Source organism: Lagopus muta, chromosome 16 (genome assembly GCF_023343835.1).
Source record: "Lagopus muta isolate bLagMut1 chromosome 16, bLagMut1 primary, whole genome shotgun sequence".
NCBI classification, from domain to species: Eukaryota; Metazoa; Chordata; class Aves; order Galliformes; family Phasianidae; genus Lagopus; species Lagopus muta.
In genome coordinates, this window is record NC_064448.1 from 11,173,151 (window position 1) to 11,194,385 (window position 21,235).

The 21,235-nt window shown below is 41.8% G+C and overlaps 1 protein-coding gene across 11 annotated transcripts in view; it reads left to right on the top strand.

Moving 5' to 3' along the window:
- Nucleotides 1–21,235, top strand: part of PTPRT (protein tyrosine phosphatase receptor type T) — a 425,958-nt gene that overhangs the window by 379,593 nt on the left and 25,130 nt on the right. For 10 of the 11 annotated variants that reach the window (XM_048963312.1, XM_048963316.1, XM_048963310.1 and 7 more), the window contains 5 exons: nt 5,605–5,792; nt 11,936–12,023; nt 18,343–18,419; nt 19,342–19,378; nt 20,710–20,807. In XM_048963312.1, the coding sequence (XP_048819269.1) occupies nt 5,605–5,792; nt 11,936–12,023; nt 18,343–18,419; nt 19,342–19,378; nt 20,710–20,807 (488 nt within the window). The remainder of the gene's footprint in view (nt 1–5,604; nt 5,793–11,935; nt 12,024–18,342; nt 18,420–19,341; nt 19,379–20,709; nt 20,808–21,235) is intronic. The other variant, XM_048963311.1, reaches the window with a different exon arrangement.

The following is a 21,235-nucleotide window of genomic DNA, read 5'->3' on the forward strand; positions in this document are numbered from 1 at the left end:
CAGCATTGGAAGATGTCAAATAATTGGCAACCCTTACTCTAGTAGAGACACTGAACATGCATGCAATAAAATCCATCACAAACAGTGCTCAAATTTTATTTATATTTTGCTAAAGATATTGAAGCAAAACTTTTGAAATAAACTCTGCATGTTCAACACACATTAGAGCAGCATTGCTTTCACTTGCTTGAGGCGTAAGTTTGTTTTCTAGTCAGTCTTCTAATCTGAAGGCAGCATTACAGTGTATGTCTACACATCTGTCTTGCGGACTAACAAAGCCTTTGTTTATGAAACAAGGCCCCTCACTGCAAGAAAGATATTGAGGCCCTGGAACGTGTTCAAAGGAGGGCAACGAAGCTGGTGAGGGGTCTGGAACACAGGGCTTAATGAGGAGAGGCTGAAGGAGCTGGGAATGTTCAGCCTGGAGAAGAGGAGGCTCAGGGGAGACCTCACTGCTCTCTATAACTTCCTGAAGGGAGGTTGTAGTGAGCTGGGGGTCGGCCTCTTCTCTCGTGTCATTAGTGATAGGACCAGAGGGAATGGCTTCAAGCTACGGCAGGGGAGATTCAGGCTGGACATGAGGAAGTATTACTTTTCAGAAAGGGTGGTCAGGCACTGGAATGCACTGCCCAGGGAGGTGGTGGAGTCACCGAGCCTGGGGGTGTTCAAGGAAAGGCTGGATGTTGTGTTGAGGGACATGGTTTAGTGGGAGCTATTGGAATAGGTGAACGGTTGGACTGGATGATCTTTTAGGTCTTTTCCAACCTTGGTGATTCTATGGTTCTATGATTCTATGAAGATAACTTCTGTAAAAGAATCTAAAGTTTCCATCTCAAAAGCTGCCCCGGGTGGGCAGGTTCTCTCCCGAGAGCAGAGGTTGCATGGGGCTGCACACAGCTGTTTGCAGGCTGGGGCTCTCAGTTTCTCAGCTCTTCTTCACCTCATCATTGACATCTACAGAATTATTTTTTTTTCTGTGGAAGGAGCCATTTATTTCAGTTGTCTGGGAAGCAGCAAAAGTGTATAATAGAAGGTATTGTTGCAGCAGGTGAGCAATATTATCTTGCCCTCAGGGTTACCCACCAAATGGGGAAAGATGTCACCTCGTCGGCCTCTGCATGAGCTTTTCTCAGCATATGGTGCTGCTTTTTGTTTCTCTTGGCAGAGTAGGACTTCACAGTTAACTTCAACAAGTTTATGATTACTTCTCCAATAAAGCAGAGAGTCACAGAAGTGCCATTTCATAGGCAGGGAGAACTTGAGAGTATTAAAAGTGTAGTCAACATTGCTAAATTTTATCATCTGCAGTTCCATTACCAAACAGATAAGTTGAGATGCCTGAAGAGTTCCACAGTCAAAGCAAGTTGTGTGTGAGCCAGTGAGCCATTGATTTAACATCTTCTACAAAATTTCAGGGCATTCCATGTACTATTTGACTGATAATGAAAGTGCCAGTTTCCAGAAATCAAAATATCTACATTGGCAACTGGTGTCTTAGCGCGGGGACAAAACACGTTGTGCTAACAAGGGCTAACAAGCAAGCTGACAAAATATTTTGCTGTTGCAGCTGCTAGCATTAGAAAAGAGCCTGTTACGAACAGTGGGTTTCCAGCAGCACACAGAATATCTGTTTTGTTTATGGCTGCACAAAAAAGACTTTAGAAAATTGGAGATGTCTGTAGGAAGGAAGTGGGGTCCTGAATGCTCTGCCCAAATGAGACTTCAGAAGCACCCAGTTGATTTTCCTTATCAAAGAGAAACTGGAGAAGTGATTTGATCAGTGCCTGCACAGGTCAAGATTTCAAATACTCAGAGGGCTCTTTAATCTAACAGGGGGTATAATAAGATTCAGTGTCTGGAAACTGAAGCTTAGCAAGATCAAATTGCAATTAAGAAATGTTTAGACAGCAAGGGTAATTAACCATTGGCACAACTTTTGGGGTCAGGATGAATCACCGTCTCTTGAAATCTTCACATTTGGATTATTTCTTGATGCTAGTCTGTCTTTGGCATGAAGTCAAATGTGTTGGTTTGTGTTCCTATCAACAGAATGAGGATGTTTGACTAGAAATAAGAAGGGCATATGAAATATCATCCTAAAAACCTGATTTGCAGTCTATATGTTTACTAGTTTCTGAATATTGCTGTAAATTATTTCATGCCTCTTTCAAAAGAGTTTTTTTAATTCATTTGCTCATCTCATTGAAAACTCAGGAAAGGCACAAGCGCTCCAGAAACACCAGCAAAACTTCAGTGTCATTCCCTCTCAAAGAAAACAGGGTGGGTAGTTGTGAGATGGGGGCAGACAGGAGGAACTATTGTAAATTTCTATGACTTGCCATCAGTACAGCCATTAGAACACGTGGCTGAGGGGCTGGTGGTTCTGTTGCCTTTTCCAGTAACAGCAGCACCAGAAGGCACAGGTCCCTTCTATTGCTGCAACCAGCAGAAAGGCAATGCAAAAAAGCAAAAGAAAGGTAAATGCTTGAAGGCTGCTTGGTTGACTATCCCAATGAGAGATGGATTTGCTGCTGCCTCCCCTCCTACCCTCCATTCCAGATTGCTCACTGCACATCTTGAGGGAAGGGAGAGTGCCTTGCCTGAGCGCCTCATTAACCATGCTTAGGTTCCGACTCATGGTGTGATTACACTGGGAAGGAACAATATGTTTCTGGAATTGGGCTTTATTAGCAGAACATATGAACACTAAACTCGCCTCATACATAGTAATTTATCTCCGTAATAATCTCCTCTGATCTCTTCCTAGTCCCAGATAAGATGCTTGTGGAAAGAACTGGCAGCCGTCCCGAGCTGGTGCAGGTCTCGGGCTGTGGTTTTCTGTTGGGCAGTGCACAGAGGCCACCTGGGATGTGTTTGTCACAGAAATCCAGCGGAGGTGATGTTCCCTGTGTCAGCTCTGTGTGCTCTAGTGTTGAGGGCAGGGTGACTCAGATTGTGTGACACGGGGTTTTTTTAGGAGAAGCAGTTGGCTGGGTGAGAGGTGATGCTTCAAGAGTTGCTGCTGCAATCAATAGATTTTGTATTTCTGTCTGACCAAAGAGACCAGGAGCACAGCTGTCACCATAAACTTAAAGGCTGGAGTCAGACCCTTCGCTGCTGAGCTTCATCTACTTCCACTCTAGTTGGAGGGAAGTTATTCTGGAGAGGGGACTGTTTTCACCCCTTGCTTGGATACTGCTGGGAGGAGAGACCCAAAAACACCAGAATTTAAAAATGTGAAAAAGAGCCCTGCTATACAAATAGTCTGTGCTCTGCATGTGCCCTGACTCTATTAGCACTAGTATCACACGTAAGTTTTAAGTCTCCCTCTCGAATAGGGATGTAGTAATGTCTTTTAATTGGGGCTGATAAAAATGTGGCATTACTTGTAGGTTCTTCAGAGAAGCCAATTGTGAAATTGGGTTTGTATTAAACCTAATGATGGAAAATTAAGCATAGTACGTCTGTCGGAAATGGTCCACGATAAAAATCTTCTCCTCTCCATTACAGGAGGTTAATAGGGAACAGGGGAGGAAAGATGCTCTGGGAAAGCGAATCCAACTAGGGGAATTAATAGGCCTTGAAATTCCCTCTGTTCAGAGTTCTCACACTATCATTAGTCGGAGCATTAGGGATGATTATACAAATGCTTTGGATGTTACTCTTCCTTAAATCCCAAATTTATTCACATTTTGTATGTGAAGGTTGCTTCACTAGAACCACAGGTCTGTAAATCTTGTGCTGTCCGAGGAATGTGACTGTTTATGAGAATCTCAGCTCGAGAAATCTTTAATCCAGTAGCCTCATCTTCAGAGTGAATGATCGATGCGATGGCCATTTATTTCAGAAGCAGCAGGACATGTTCAGCATTTCTGATAATTCAACCATCAGACTCATCTATCTATATCTAATGTTCTATATCAGCTGTATCCATGTATTGTAGGGATAATTTGCCCCGTGGCAGTGCATTCACTGCAGTCATTCCTTTCTCCTTCTCGTAGTCCTCCAAAACAGAACATATGCCTGTCTTGATAACTTACCTCCAATATAAGACAGAACCAGCTAGAGCATAATTTGTCAAGTTTTGTCATGTCATTGTTTTGTCGTTTGCTGAAAAGGCAATCTAATGCCCCAATCTGTCTGCTCCTGCCCAATTTTGCAATGAGGAACAGAGCAGAGATCCTGACTGCTTATGAACAAAATTTCACGGTGGTTTCTCAAGGATAGCAATGTTTACAGTAACTCTGGCCATATTTCTATCTCTCAGAAATCACCCTGAAATTGCAACTTGATTCATTTATTTTTTATCCCTCCTAAAACATGACTGTACTACTGCTGACAAGGAGTAGTGTTTGAGCTCTTTTTCAATCTGTGTTCTGTATGAAAGGAGCCTGGTGTATGCAATCTTCTACCTTTTTTTTTCTTTGAGCAGTGAAAGAAGGGTATATTTTCAGTTTGCTAACAGGCCCTTTTGGGGGAAGACCAGAAAGAATCCATGCAGGATGTTAAGGCCTGTATGTACCAAGGAACCCAAACCCATCAGGAAGAACTGCTGTACTGTGTCGGTGCTGGAGCTCTGGCATGGAGACCAGAGAGGTGTTGGATGTCCTCCTTGGAGATCCTCAAAAGTCATTGAGATGTGATGCTGGGCAGCAGTGCTGGGTGGCCCTGCTGGGAGCAGAGTGAGACCAAAGAGACTCAGAGTGCCTGGGAGTTTGTGATCTTAGATATCTGTAACCATAGGAAAAAGAGCAGTTGTTTCACTTGGTAAACTCTCCATCAGGTCAATTCTGGTAGATAAACCCCTAAACTGTTCATTTATTCTGAGTTTCTCCTGTTAAGAATAAATATTTTGGTAGTCTCTGGTACGGTTATTTAAGTTTCTGTCAGCTCAACAGGAAGTTTTGCTGTGTCTTTGGAGTTTTGCTGGAGGATATAAGAGATTACAATTCCAACCCTGTGATGATAGATATTTGTAAAATATTTATTTCAAAAAGATATGTATCTATTAAGTTTACATATCTAAATGTTAAGATTGTGCATGCAAGGGGACTGTTTCTATACTTCTATTCTTTCTACCTAACATTACAATTTTGCAATTGACATACATTTTAGGCTTGAATTTATAGACCATTTTAAATTGCCTCTAACATCTTGCGTAGCTTATCTGAAATGCTGGTGGTTTGTTTGCTGTTAACTTGGGCTCCTTTCACTCATCTCATGCTGTACGCCCCAAATCTCCCTCATCTGTTTGTATCTTTTGGTCCCGTTCTTTGCAGGTTTGTGAAGGAAGGTATGTAATCCCAGTGGGATCGTTATGCAGAGCTCACACTAAGTTTGCTGTTTCACTATATGTGCTATATCCTTGTGCCTGATTGGCTGTTCATTCCATTCCCTCTTCTGGGTTTGTCTCTTCAACACAAAAAGTAGTTGAATGGGAGTTGGTCTTTCTGGGCAGCAGTCAGCACTGTGTGCTTCTTTGATTTCTTTACTTTCTTTTGCCTGCACCAGCCAGTGGGATGATGGAGAGACAAGTGGAGAAGGAATGAGAATGGCAGTCACAGATAGGTGAAAGCTTGTTTTGCCTCCCTGTCTTTAAAACAGACAGTAGCCATGGAGAGATGACTCAGCCAACCTTGACTATCCAGACCCACCCGTATCGGAGCTGCGAGCCAGTGGAAATGTCCTACCCACGGGGGCAGTTCCAGCCAGCCATCCGAGTGGCCGACCTGCTGCAGCACATCACCCAGATGAAACGTGGACAGGGCTATGGATTTAAAGAGGAATATGAGGTGAGAGGAACCTTCGCTCGCGTGAATCAGTGGAGAAGTGTCAGTCTCGAAGGAGTGATGCTTGCGATGGAAGGTTAACTGTATGCAGAGCTCCTTTTCCTTAATTCACTTACTCTCTTAGTCATTGCCTTCTTCCAACTTATTTCTGTTGATAAGACTAGGATTTACAACACTGGCAATCTTTGGTGGCTCCCTGGTCAAGAGAAAATGTGTTTACTACATTGTGAGAGGATGGCATTGTGTCCATGCGCTCTCTCTCCCCTGGAGAGATAATAACTGTTGCTGAACTCAGTGAAAGATTTGGAGTCCTGTAGTCCCTTACTTGTTAATGTGCTTTATATGACAATAGTGCAAGCTAGGCTTGAAGAAGAAGAAAGCTTTTTGTACTTTGGAACCTAAATGCTCTGTAACAATTGATCAAATTAAATCACAGCTTAATGACCTCTGTGTGCCAAACTGTAAAGGCAAAGGCAGCAACCTCGTGTAGTTCAAATGGAGTTTTTCTGTATACTCATACCTCTGTCTCAGAGGACGTGTAAATGATCTGTTCTTGCGACTACGTGAAAAGAGAGGTGAGCAGTAAGCTGCCAGTGTGAAAGCAGCCCCTCCACTCCCCTGCCACAGAGCTGGAGTGACCAGAAATGTAATGCAAATGACAAGAACAATGGCACTGGGGAGGGGTTGGAAGACAATTAAACGTTCAGAGGAGAAGGAGAAAATGGGGAAATAACATCAAACATATGTGAGACTTTGCTGGAGCAAGCGATAATTATAATGAATGTAGTAAGCTGGTGGGAAGGCAATAAGTAATTAATATGCATAGTGGCATTAAAACTACTTAAAAATAACTTAACAGCTGTGAAAAGTAAGTTACTTAATGAAAGCAGCTCACTTTTCCACCCTGCAAGTGAGAGTCCATAGGGTTTGTATCACTGATGCTGGGGTTTGCCATAATTGCAAATAATCTTTTCCTGGTTGTCACCAGGGAGTACTTGTTTTAGTCAGATGGCATCAAAGATTGTCATGACAAATATTTCTGGTAACTGTATGCTAACCAGGGCCATGCACTCATGCGCCACAGTCAAGGACACTAATTAAAGTATGAATTCAAAGAGCTTGGTTAAATATTAAAAAGGGGTAGTAATTCTCTTGGGAGATGTACTTAGCCTCTCTTGGCCTCCACTTCTGTGAACAGTACCCGAAACTACATTCAGCTCAATTACAGATGCCCTCAGTTCTAGTTCTTGATGTTCGGAAGAAAACAGGTGCTGGCATATATGTGATTTTCTGGCACTGGCATTGGTAGTTATCAAAATAACACATTAGCATGAAAAATGTCAATGCAACTTTCAGCTCCACAAGTTCTGCCTTTCCCAGAAAGTGCTATCTAAATACGTATGTAATGACGATGACATTATATACATTTGCATAATTCCTTCCTTCACAAGAAGTGGCCTGGAGAATGCCACAAACTCTTAAATCGCTTGCACTGTCCTACCCTGCAATCAGAGGCAGTTGCCCTAAGTGGCAATCCTTTTAGTTGGTGGAATTTGGTTTTCAGAGCACAGCTCCAAGCAGCTTTCAGCCGCCAACAGCATCACTGCAAATTGCAGGGAGGATGCTGAAGGGTTGTAACTTCTAGGAGGAAGAGTAATTTTAAGGTGGCTGGAAAACCTGCCTTGCAGAACATTGTGCAAAATGGTTGGTAAGCTCTGATAAGGAAAAGGCCTGAAAATTTATTTTTGTCTCTTAAAATCTGTTTTTACACACTTATATCAATGTCATCCGTGTGTATATTTTTTCTTCTAAGAAGCTGCTTTTCTACCTACTTTGCAGATTGATAGCATACATGGGAGCCTGTTTAGTGACATGTTCCCAAATAATTGCACTCTCATGAACAATCACTTTGAACAGAACCTATCAGTCATACGTGACAGTTTTTTATCTATGTGCATTCCCACTTCCGCTGAGGAATCAGGGAGTTGCATTCAGGCTTTTCTTTGATACTCCTTCACCTGCAGAACACTAGGGCACGTGTTTCACCGATGACATCTTGAAAGGAAAGTTTTCAAGTGCTTGCATCTTACATCTAACTCCACACTGAGAAAACGACCAGGATGTGATGGTGCAAGTGGTGGCAGTGCTCGTGTGAATTGGCTGGTAACTGAGTGTGAATGTAGGAACCTGTCAGCACTTGCAGTGTGTGCATTATTTCCTTCTGCCAGCTGCACCTCAGGCCGAGGTGTCTGCTCCTTGTGGTTGGCAGGAAAACGTGTGAGCCACGAGAGAACAATCCGTCACTGACACTGGATGTAGATGGCACTGTGTGGGATTAGGCACGGCCATAAACATTTAAACGGGACTTGTTTAACTGCCACCTGTTCCTTTCTCAGAGCATATCAGCCCTGATTTGTTGTGAGCTGCTACGCTGGTCCCTAACTGTACTGCAAGCTCCAATTACTGTCTGCAGAGATAATAAGCTTAAGTATCCAAATTTCAAATATGATTTAGGGTGTCACTGAAGCATGTTTCTCTTGTGCATTACCAAGACTGCTTGCTTGCTTTGGATTCTGTGGCTCCTTCCTGAGGAGTCTTAATGACTTAAAAATCACCTCAGGATTTTAACCCATTCATTTCTGGCTGCCCACAATGCCTCTATCTGCTCAAAAGACCAGACCCTGCCATTCAGCCTGTGACACAGCACTACGAAATGTCAGCAGGATTGCATTAGATATGCTGTCCTTGGATTACACTGGTTTAAGGCTTTCTTTGGCCTTGCTGTGTACCGAGTGGGGAGCTGAACTGGCTGAATTATTTCTTTTACATTGCTGGTTTGTTGTGAGGTTTTTTTTTTCTCCTACTTGTTTGTTTTCAGCCAAAGCACTTTTAACCCTGGGTCACAGCAGAGTTGTGGGAAGAGCTTTGCCACCTCTGCTGAGACAGCAGCTGCAGGGATTCAGGACTACATGGCAGGCTGTGGGATGGGCAGTGAGGCTTTTAACTGATAGCATTGCACTCAGCAACAAAGCTGCAGCTTTGGGATACATCAGTGCAAAGGAATGATTCAGGTTTTCATGCTTCTAAATGAAAACCAAACTGCAAACTAATTAAATGCCTCCATTGGAGATTTATATTGACTTGCTCTAAGCCTCGGCTGAATGTGAGCTCTTTGGTTATGTATCCAAGTTTTGGTGCTTGGAAATTTTGATTGAGATGAAGCTGACTTTTAGAGATCTGGCCCTGTAATTTCGGATAAAAATTAGATCAATTTAGTTTAAAAAGCATCATTATGAGTTCCACTGCAGAGAAGGTATGTCAGTATGCATTTCACTACTCTTCTCTAAAAGAAGACAATAAAGGAAGGCTTAAAAATTAAGCCCAGACTTTTGAACACCAGCATTTTAGAGTTAATAAATCGAACAAAGAATCCAGAGTGTTTCCTATAGAAATACCACATGTGGGTCAAATTCTGATACCCAGGAGATCCATCTTGGTCTGCCCTCTTTCATACTACAGAGAGAAACAGAAGTGTTCCTTTTGAGTGCATATTTATGAAATATGCTGTGCAATTCACTGCACAAAACCCATTAGGAATGAAGCTCTTTTTCTGGATACAAGTGGATCATAATTGTTGTTTTTGCTTTTGTATCTCTAACGCAGTTTTGATGCTCAGTGCTACACTGTCAGTGATCTCATGGCAGAAGTGTCAGTGCTGCACCACCTGTGTATATGCAATTAATCTAGCTTGTACAGCTGCTTGTATAGAAGAAGAGGTATGGTTTGTGTTCCTCACCAAGCAGAACTGCCCTTTGTTTCTCCAGAGATGGAAAGTTTCATGAAAAGTGGCGATTTCTTTGATTTTGAGTGAGGTGAATTCAATCTCTGGAGTTCTTCAATCTGTGGAGGCTGTGTGAGGCAAATTGGGAAACAGGAATTTAAGTGGAGAATTTCAACAAATCACCTGAAAGGATGGCGTTACTTTGGAAAGAGTTTTTTTGGAACTGAAAGTGTATTCTCTGACCAAGATAGCCTCCTCCTGGTGAAGTGATGAGGAAGAATTTATTTTCCTTTTCACATGGCTGTGATTAGGTGTCTAATGACTGTTGCCATTCTCTGGTCTGTCTGCTGTAATTTGATATTAGTGGAAAAATAAGGCACCTTTTCCTTAATCTTTAAAGACAAAAATGAACTGTCCTTATCTCTTCCCTTTTACTCAGGGATTTTTTTGTTGTTTAATGTGGGTTTGGTATTCTTGTGGGTTTGTTTTTTTTGTACTCAGGAGATGAGCTTCTGTTTGGAAACAGCTGTCTGTAAAGGAAATATATGTGTGATCAAAGCCCTTGCCAATTACAGAGTTTATTACTCTTTCTCCTGGGCTTTTGAATAGGAACTTGCTGTCCCTGTCTTTTGTCAGCAGGCTCATGGTAGTGCTGCAGTGCCTGACATTTTCTGTCCTGGAACCCCTCTGGGGGAAATTCACAACGATTTGGTCTGCAAGAGGGTTGCTCTTATTAAATTTATTTGTAATGCCAGTGTTGTAGATCCTAATAATTGTGTCTCTCTGCTATTGCATTCAGGAACTGTAATAGACCTGGATGGCTTGTGAAGATGAATGTAAATTCATTTTCCAGTTGTCAAACTACCTGCTGCTAGCCAAGGCAGATATGATTCCCCTGTGAGTGCAGTGTAAAAACTCCTTAATTCCCTTGGGATTATGAATAGTACAGTTTGTAATGTTGTGGTTGATTTTAGTAATACAGGCTCATGTCAGGGCGTAGATCTTGGAGAAGGCCAAGAAAACACAGCCAAAGCTGTTTTTTTCCTCAGCTTTGCATGCAGCACAAGTCAAGGCTGGGCTGGCTCCAGCTGCACCAGCTGTGTGCAGGTTGTGGCTTTCTGTCCCTGGAGAGACCATCCCTCATGGACAGCTCAGCCCATCTCCCAAGGAAAGCAGGACCAACCTCCAGCCAGACACCATCACAGCTGGCACTTTCCTGGCTCTGCCTTTATGACTTTAAAATCCTCACTGGACATGTGTTGAAGGGAAAGTAGCTCATTTGCTTATGTTCAAGCTATATGGTAAAGCAGTGCTGTCTGCTGCTGGTTTCATGGAATCACAGAATGGCCTGGGCTGAGAAGGACCACAATGCTCATCCAGTTCCAGCCCCCTGATGTGTGCAGGGTCACCAACCAGCAGACCAGGCTGCCCAGAGCCACATCCAGCCTGGCCTTGAATGCCTTTGGGGATGGGGCATCCACAGCCTCCTTGGGCAACCTGTTACAGTGTGTCAGAACCCTCTGTGTTTCCTTGCCTCCATCAAAAGGGTAAATCTGGGGAAGTTGACCATTTATTTTCACAGTTTGTATGTTTTACCTTTTTCTACCTGTTTTCTATAGACGTGATCTAAAACTCTGAGCTTTCTGTTTTTCCTTAGAGAAAATCAGCGAGTGATTTGTATTACATCACCCCATCACCAATATAGAAATAGCTGAAACCACTGTATGTGCTCAGCTCAAAGCCTGAGCCCTTTGTTTCCACCATCTGGGCTTCCTTAGCTGTGCACAGAACCGCAGACTGTCCTCTCTTGGATCCCTGCTCACAGGGATCATCGAGTCCCACCCCTGGCTCCACACAGCACCACCCAAACCCAAACCCTATGGCTGAGAGTGCTGCCCTCGGCTCCCTGTGAGGAGCTGCAGCCGCCATGAGGCCTCCCCTCAGCCTGCTCTGCTCCGTGCCCAGCAAACACAGCGACCTCAGCCACCCCTCTCACACACTGAAGCCCTCACACCCTTCCCCTCTATAGCCTTTCTCTGGATGCTTTCTTATAGTTTAATGTATATACGTGAAATCTCCCTGTTCTGTAGGAGAAATGAGCTTAACCTGTGACTGTGCAGCCAGAAACCAAGTCTCCTCATCCCTTTAGATCTGCGTTAGCAGCTAGCAGAAGCCAAGGGATGCAAATGGTCTGCACCAAGCTCTGTTTTCTTTGTTAGTAAATGTGCCCTTTCCAGAACAGTCGTTTGCATGGTTGACTACTGAATTATGCAGTATTGTTATTTTTGCCCTCTTCTGCCATCGTAACCCACCTGCAGGTACTGTCCAGATTTTTATAAACCCTCCACTGTTGTTTTTTTTGCAGGCATTACCTGAGGGGCAGACGGCATCCTGGGATACAGCCAAGGAAGATGAAAATCGCAATAAGAATAGATATGGAAACATAATCTCCTGTAGGTGTTAAGTCATATTACACTGAGCTTTCTGTATGATTTCATAAGCGTCTTATGGAAACGGAGTGTGCTTGAAAACCTCACTTCAAACTGGTTTACAGTGCTGAGCGTGCAGTAATTCAGTCTGATTGTTACATGCTATACTTAATTTTAGGAATTTTTTTTTTTTGTTTATATTTTTTTCTTAGGTCTTTTTAATGCTTTTTTAAATTTATCTTTTATTCAAATCAAGGACAAAGTCATCTTTTCAGATTTTCACAGTAGGTGATTTTGCCCATTTTCCATTCTTTTTTTTTTTTTTTTTTGTTATGTAACTCAGATCTTTCAGTTCCACAAGCAGAATTGGGAAAGGAGATGTGGAACAGTGGTCAGTAACCAGTGCAGCAGCTGCTCCTTGTCTACACAGAGCTGTTTTGATGACTAGGACAAGCTTAGCTTCTGCTGATCATAGAAAGGAAGTTGAGAATACACTAGAAGTTCAGAGTTGTGTTTAATTCTATAATAAATTATAGTTGGTGTTATAGAGATATTAATATATTGCAAACTGCAGGGCAGGGGAGGACTCCATAAAACCACTTAGATCTATTTTGTTTCCATCTAAGGACTAGTTCTACTTCTGTCATTTTTTGTCAGATCTTAGTGATTTTTTTTTTCTAAAGATCTCCAAAGCAAAGCTTTCCGAAAGCTCTCCAGGCAGCTTTCCCCAGTGTTTCATTATTCCTTCCAGTGTCTGGGAGGAATGAGGAGAGGTACAATAAATCATCCTTTTTAAGGGTTGCTAAGCAGTATCAAATTGGAGAAGCCAGGCCTGAGACGATCAGAACAAGCAGAATGTAAATAGATGTGCCATACATTTATGAGACTGAATAAATGTATGGAACACTGTAAAAGCAAAATTAGGTTGCATGGAATTATACGTTTAGTAGTGTATTTCTTCTCAGGTTAAATATATAATTTCTGTAGGACAAGCAGACTTTAACAAAGTGGAAAAAATCTTGGTCACAATGAGGTGTCTCTCACACAAGTTAACTTTCCTCTCTTTCTTTTAAAGACTTAAAAGAAATGATTCATGTAACAGTTTTGGGGGAATGGGGCAGAACGGCTAAGGAACCTCATTGTAAAGGTGAAGAAGTCTGGAAATTAAAATGAAAGGTTTCTGAGCTGTAATCTAATCCTGCATTTGCTCCTGTCTTTCTGTATTGATCGTGAGCTGGACACCAGATCCATCAGTCTTTGTTTCTCCATGTGGAAAATAGAAGTGGTACTATTGGAGCATTGTAGTTAGCGTGGGAATCATCTCCCTTATCTTCAGCTGTCTAAAAGCTCTGCCTTGCTGTATGCTTCCTGTGTTGCTAGTGGCAAAGAAAGATACTTTCAGACAGAGGTTCAATTTGCCTGTCTAGACAATTAGCTTAGATCAAATTAGTCTGAGAAATGAATCATCCAGCTATAGCAACTGAACATTGGTTTTTGAAGGTGGAAGTGCTGTAGTGTGCTATAAGGAAGCTAACATGAAAGGGAATGCTTCTTTGGAGGGTTTTGAAGAAGCAGTTGACCTAATGTCAAGGTAGAGGTGAAAGAAGGCAAGACTGTGCAAGAGCCACTGTTTAAAGCTCAAATTTGAGGCATGTGGGAAAAAAAATCAGGTTGTTGAGGCAATGGAAAGGCATAGTTAAGAAGGACAAAAATAGTGAAAGAGCAGAGGGATGCTGACGATTTGAAGGTAAACAAGAAGACCAGATGGATTTTCTTCAAGTATGTATGACATAAAGACGTTCAGAAAGAGAGAATAATTTCTAGGTTTAGTAACATGCCAAGAAGAGTGATGAAGTAAAATGGATTGAAATATTTGCTTCACTTTGAAGATGCCTGGAAGAAGGAAGAGAGGTTGCCTAAGGAAGGGGCATAGCATTTGTTAGACATTTTGTCAAAATGGTGGGAAGTTATCAGTGATGTCTTTGGCTAAGTCTTGAACCAGAACCTACCGATGGGTGATGTTGGGCAGCTGTCCTGAGTAAAGGCAATGGCGGGATCCAGAATGGAGAATTGACAGCAGAGCTGAAAATAGCAGGAGAGCAGTTCCCTCCAGGCAGATCATGAAAATGAATTGTGCTCTGTGGGTACAAACTGTGCAAAATCCTGAGCAGAGGAGAGGAGGTGGAAAACGATTACATCCTTAGCTGATTTGTTGTGCTAAACCTACAATTGCTGGTAAAACCCGGAGTATGCACTGATTGCTCTTACCAGTGCATTTGGTAGAATGCTACAGATGGCAATTAACATTATTTGTTTAATCACAGTTGCAATTTCATCAATCCTGGAACAACGTATTGCATGCTTTTTGGGGAGTGAATTGAAAAGCCAGGTTGTAACTAACTTTTCTAACTGTTTAGGAGACTTTTGTTAAAATGTGAGGTTACCAGCTCTTGCAACAACTAGTGTTGCTCAGGGATTCACAGCAGGTTGGATCTTGTCTTTGCTGCCTCCCATGTAATGGGACACTCACAGGACCTTTTTACTCCACTCATCTCTTTCCCAGTACTTTATTAACACTGTGACTCTATGTGAAAACCTAAATTTTACTGCCAGCCGCAGTATCTGCTGCTGCTCTTACATCTGCAAAACAGTCTTTGGAGACCAGCTTAAGAGGCAGAGGTAGGTAGTGGATGCATTTATGTATGGAAATGATTTATGTTTGATTAAGTGTCTAGATATTGATGCTTTGGAAGTGCATCAGCAAGCGACGATTAAGGGAGAGACGTAGCACTTGTGAGTTGGGCTGATCTCATTCCGTAGAAGAGAAAACATCACAAAGCTGTGTGAGCCCTTTGTTTCTATTCTATTTCTCCACATATTATCCAGATTTGGAGTAAAACTCTCAGGCGAGAGCTGAGAAAACAGAGACAAAAGATTGTGCTTTGCTTTAATTTACAGGAGAGCACCATCTTTTTTCCTTCGTTTTTTTTCCCATTTTTGAACATGTTTTCACAGGAGGTGCTTAGCACTTTCAGGGACGCTTTGACCAGCACTGCTTCGGATGATTCTCCCAGCTGCAATGGAGCTTTACCATCTTCTCACTTAGACCATTGTATTAACATCCTGTGGTGGACCATTAAAACCTATTGAGTTGGTGACAAAAGGCAGAATTGAAACTTGCTTTATTTTCTTTCTGCTCTGACTGCTATATGCTTTTGGACTCTAAGACAGCAAATTTATCAGAATTGTGTGGTGGAACTGACAGATATCAGAGAAAGATTAAGAGAGCTCCCAGCTGGAACACCTCACTGTTGTCCTGTTCTAAAGGTGTCTAGGGCTGCTGGGGATAGGATTAGAGGACAGTGTGCCTTGAGAGGTCAAATCATCCTTTCTTACCAGAACTATGTTGATTTATTTCCAAAGATGTCTGCATTTCTCCATCAACTCAGTGGAGTGCCTTGACAGCCAATTTAGACTAGCTGCATAATATTTAGATGGTGAAAGTTGCATGAGATTAATCCAGCACTGGTGTCAAAATGATATGTGGAAAAATTGCAATGATATTTCAAATGATCACTAATGGGGATTTTGACAGAGGTATGAAATGATAACATTTTTGTGCTAAAATGGGAGCACAATGCTTTTCAGTGAAACTCCTGTCACTTTTGAAATCTGTTTGAAGACCAATTTTCAGTCAAAGTACTCTTCACGCAGACTTCTGCTAACTTGGCCTACCAACTGTAGGCAACAGGGAGAAGTAAGCTCATGTATACATTTGTAAAACTACGTCCATTTTTTTGCAGCCCTGAGATTTCTGTAAAGCATTTGTGGCACATGGAGATTTTGTGATGTCTCTTGAATGTGTAGAAGAGTTGAGTGATGTGTTCATTTCAGTGTGCCAAATCTTTGTCTCTTTGGCTAGTGTAGTCCTGTGGAAAGGGTGCAGAATGAGGGATTTGTTCTGGTCACTGGAAGCCATTTAAAGTCTGTAAGTTAAAAAAAAAAAAAAAGCACAAGACCCACGAGCTTCTATTCAGAATGGTCTCCTAAACTTATGAACTTATGATTAAAGATGCCATTAAGACATCATTATTACACATATGCAGTTTTTCTGCTGCACAGTTTGCACTCTTAAGATCAACAAATCACCCGCAAGTATTAATCACTTTCCTGTTATTTCCAGTAAGAATAACCGTATTTGGTTCAAGTGAACGAAAGAAACTCTTTTTATTAGCTACAGAGCACCTGTCATTTAACCATAGCTGTCCTAAAGGCATAGATCATTCTGCAGTCCTTTCAGATCTCTCTCAGCCAGTTCCCTTAAGGAGGCATCCATTTTTTTTTCTAAGTTTCTAAGTAAGGATTGGCTCAGAGAGCTGAAATGTGATTTGTGAGGTTGGTTCAGTTACATGAGGAGAGGCAGGTTCTTCTTTAGTGGCTGTGCAAAGCACTTCAGCCACACACTGTGTGAAGACAGCATCTAAAACCCACTTTAAAAAAACCAAGTTGAGATTCTTTTCTGTCATCAGGGTCATTTTTGGTCTCACAACTTTTCAGTTATATTACTGCAGTAAGTCAGGACTTTCATAACATCGCTATCCTGTGGCATCACAAGGATGATTAGTAAGTGTTTCCCTCAGAACCATTAGCTCTAGGGATTGCTTTGCTTTGCTTTTGTTCCTGCATGGTTCTTAACTAGCTTAGTTTCCTGCCTTGAATTGCAAGTGTGAAATTGGCTACAGGAGACTTGGTGTATTTCATCGAGATGTCCACCTTAATCAGCCTCTTGTCTGTCTGTGTGAATTGCTCTAAGTATAAATTCTTTTGTTGTCTGTCTAACCACATGATTTACTGCAACTCCTAGTGTGCTTGCCTTGAGCACCGGTAATTGTGGAGAGCTGGGAGCAACATCAGCACTTTGGGAAAGATACCTCCTGCATTTACAGCTTGTATTTATTAATGCAAGTATAGCAGAGCTTTTGATGGATTCACCAGCATAACCATTTCTGAATGCAAATATGGCATTTGAGAAATACAACAGTGTGGCTGTCATTTGTGGTGTGAAATCCTCACCCAAATAATGAGCGAAGTATAGAATCATTGTTTTACATGAGCAAATGAATATTTAATGTACATCGAAATCTCAGTTTTTGGAGCTGTAGGTACGTCTGCCTCTGATTCTGTGTTTAATTAAGTCATGGCTAAAACCTTCTTGACTGAGTTACTGCAGAACTCCGCCTCACGTTTTTGTTTTATTGTGATGATTCTTTTTAATTGAATGTAAATCATGCTTAGGCTCATATTTTGAGAAGTGTTTCTAACCATTAATGCTTTACTGCCTGGGAGCTACTGTCTACATAGCTAGCGGGGAGGAAATAAACTTAATGGAATCTGTATTCTGCTTCATTATAAAAGCCCTTTAGAAATGAGCCCAGCATGTCTGGCTGTGACCTCTGTAACCCGGCTGCCTTTCCCAAGCAACTGGTCCTTAGATAACAGCTCTGCAATTAATTACATGCCAGCACTGGGACTGCCAGCCCCGATCAGATCAACGCCCAGCTCGCTCAGTATCTGCTTTGACAGAGCTCAGCACCAGCTGTTCCAGAGGAAGATCAAAATATTCTCTTGGTGGAAAATTATGACATAATTTGCCCGCTGGGGTAGTTCCTTTCTGTATCTGAGCTCTAGAGCATAATGGGAGAGGAAAAGATTGATATCTGTCATTGCCTTATCTAAAGTAACTTTGAACGTCCTCAAAAACACAAGCACTTTGTTTTTGCTGCAGTGAACCTGCCATTTTGCTGCAGTGGGTTCTGTGGGCTGTGTAAAAGAGCTCTGATTTCCTTCAGTATTTTCCTTCTGTTCTTTGGATTACATCACGTGTTATTTGTAGGATTTCTCCTTTAGTCTTCCATACCTCTGTTGTGGCCTGTTTATTTTTATCCTGATTGTGTGTTAGCTCTTGTCTCAGTTTCCGTGGGTCTGAGAAATCCAGGGGGGCTGTCACTTCCCAGGATGGAGATGGCTTTTGGAATGGAGATACCTTCTGAAAGACCCCCAGACCAAGCAGTGTCTTTGGTCTTTGCAAAAGCTCTGTAACAAATTACAGTGATGGCAGTGAACTTAATGAGCACTGAGTATGAACAAACATTAACCTAAAGATCTTATATACAAAAAAAAGGGTGTATAGGAACTAGAACAGCTCTGATATTTTTTCAGTATTTATTTTTTTTATTATTATCATAAGTATTCAATTACTCACTTGCAGGAATTGGCAGATAAAATAAAGCACTGACAACGTCCTCTTTATCGTTACTGTCACTTTTCTCTTTCCTTCTTTCAGATGATCATTCAAGAGTGAGATTGCAGCTGCTGGATGGGGACCCTCACTCTGACTACATCAACGCCAATTACATAGACGTAAGGCTCGTGGACGTTCCCAATGTGACAAACACTGCTGCTGACAAGTCTGCTCACCACTTTGTGGTGCATGTTACGTAGGGACAGACTGCTGGTCTGATGTGAATGACAGATGAATGTTATACAGACATCATGTTGTGACAGGGAGAAGGTTCTCGGTCTCCAGTCTCTTCTTTCTGACCAGTCTAGACAGATGGAGATTTCCTATGTTTGACAGCTCCACAAACACAAGTGGAATGTGGGGTAAATGCATGATGTACGTGGAAATCAATATCAGCCCCTCACAATAACATTAGCAGCTATCTGATTCTTACTGACTGCATACAGAGTCACAGTGCAGAAGGTGTGAGTGTCTTGACATTTTTTTAAGCATTGTAAAATAACTTTTAAAAAGCTGCCTTCCTTGCACAAACAGAATGCTAAGTGACATGCACTTCTTGTATGCGTCTCCTCATGCTTAAGAGCATGGCACTGTTCATAGGAGTATCTCTAATGGAAGAAACTGAAACACGCACTTATTAAAGTCACATACCACTGGCATTTAGTGTTATCATGCAGGGGAAAACTCACACCTTTGTTGTTTTTCAAGCACAAAGATTCAGCTTTTTCCAGTTTCCAGAGCTACCTGTGGGTTAGGCATGACACTTCTGTTTCTTGGAATGAGTAGTGGAAACTGTTCCATTCCTGTTTTCTCTGTGATATCATGAAATCCTGACACTGTGAGGTTTTTAATTAAATTACTTGACCAGAGTGAGATACCATCACTTAAAATCTAACAGGGCAACCTTGTTGCTTATCTTCAGGCACTCAATAACCAGCGTTGGTGCAGAGCAGTTCTTGCTGCCAGGAAGGTGAAAATGCATGTTGCTGTGTTTTGTTTAACTGTGACCTCAGGCCATCACATATTTGTCTTTTTTTCCAGGGGTACCACCGGCCTCGTCATTACATTGCAACTCAAGGCAAGTTCATTCTTGTATGTCTAAATATTTGTAAAATCTCTGCTGTTCTAGATTGCTACAAGAGTTATTTATAGAGTGACATCTTCTGTGTTGGGAATGTCTGAAAACTTGGTTTAGGGGAGCAAAAGGCAAGGAGATGAGATGTTCTAAGCTACTAAAGGCACTCAAACAAAAAAATCTAAATTATAAGAGTAGGCATAGAGATGACAGAACAATCTATAATGTGCCCTTTGTGCATGAAATACAAGGTTATAACTAAAAGGGACTTTATGGAGCTTGAGTTTACCTGCTGATGTGAAATTGCTGTGGGAAGGCAGTATAAATATGCCTGTGACCGATGAATTTTTGTTCGTGGGAACTGGTAGCAAATTGCATTTGAACACCACCTTCTGTAAATTAGTTTGCTCTGCCTTTAGAAAGAAGCAAAAACCTCAGCGACACAATTGAACACTGAGCATGTTAGATGATGAGCCTCCTAACTGCGGTTCTTTGCACTAGATTGCTGTTTTCCTACATCACCAGGCAAACTCTTTGGCCATAACCACTTTCCCTACAATTATTCATTCTCATTTCAGTGCATTCCTTCCTCCTTTGGAAATGTGATATTCACATAAATGACTCTGTTCTTAAATTCCACTTCATGATTTTTTTCACGTTTGTCTCTATTGAAGGAATAAAGAACATAATAGAATAAAATTGGTGTATGGGTTTATAAGGGTATAGAGAATGCATCATGGCAAAGAACATGGAGGCTGCATTTTGGGCAGAGCGGCTGAAGGTTTTCATTTACAGGCTAGAAGAGAAAAGGGGAATAAGGGAAGAAGCTCTAGTCTAATAAATCATCTTTTGTGGATGCTAACTGTTTGGCTGTTGGAGCCCAATGATTTTCCTTGTAGGAACTCTCAAAAAAGGACTAATTTCTGAATGCTTTCTCCTTCATAATTAATAAACTATTAGGAATTGTACTGTTGCATCTGGTACAAATCTCAATACTGCCTTAATTGCAGAGTGACTGTGGGGTTCATCCCCATCGCTTTGCTTATACATTATTTCCTACTGGAACTGTCATCTCAGCTGTTTACAACACAGCCATCACCTCTGTTTCTGGCATGCTGGAATCCCAGATACCTACTGCAAGGAAGGTGAGGTGTCTGATCTGTCAGAGAGCTCCAGGCTGTTCAGTGTCTATAGCCCTGAGTCACAGAAAGAGGCACTGAAAGGGAGAGTAGGATCCTGTGAGAAGAGCACAGTGGCAAGGGAACAACTGGAATGGGTTGTTGGCAGTAGATGTACTCTCTGAAGATGTCTTTTTGTCTTTTCTCATGCCCCAGGGCCGATGCAAGAGACAGTGAAGGATTTCTGGAGAATGATTTGGCAAGAAAACTCTGCAAGCGTTGTCATGGTCACCAACTTGGTGGAAGTGGGCAGGGTAAGGGGACCATTTTCCTATCACAGAAAAACAAAGCATTGCTGGGTGTAGCGCTGGTGTTGATGCTGCACAATGCTCAGCAAGTGAAATTCTTTTTGCTTACTGTAGCGAAGAAAGGAATTAAACCACTCAGGAATTTTTTCCTATAAAATGCTAGATTTTTGTAATACTTAGCTGCTTCCCTTCCAGACTAATAAGGATCTTGTTCCGGCTGTAAGTCTTGCTTTAGCAGAGTTGTACAAATTTATGCTAGCTGAGGAGCTGTCTCCTTTTTCAGTACAGAGGGAAAAAATGTACTTCTGTAATAATTATTCTTTATCCGTGTAATTTGATTAATTTTCTACCCACAAAAATCTGGAGGCATGAGGACGTGCAACTGGTGTTTGAACTGATCAAAAGAGATTTTTAAATGATATTTCAAAGCTGAG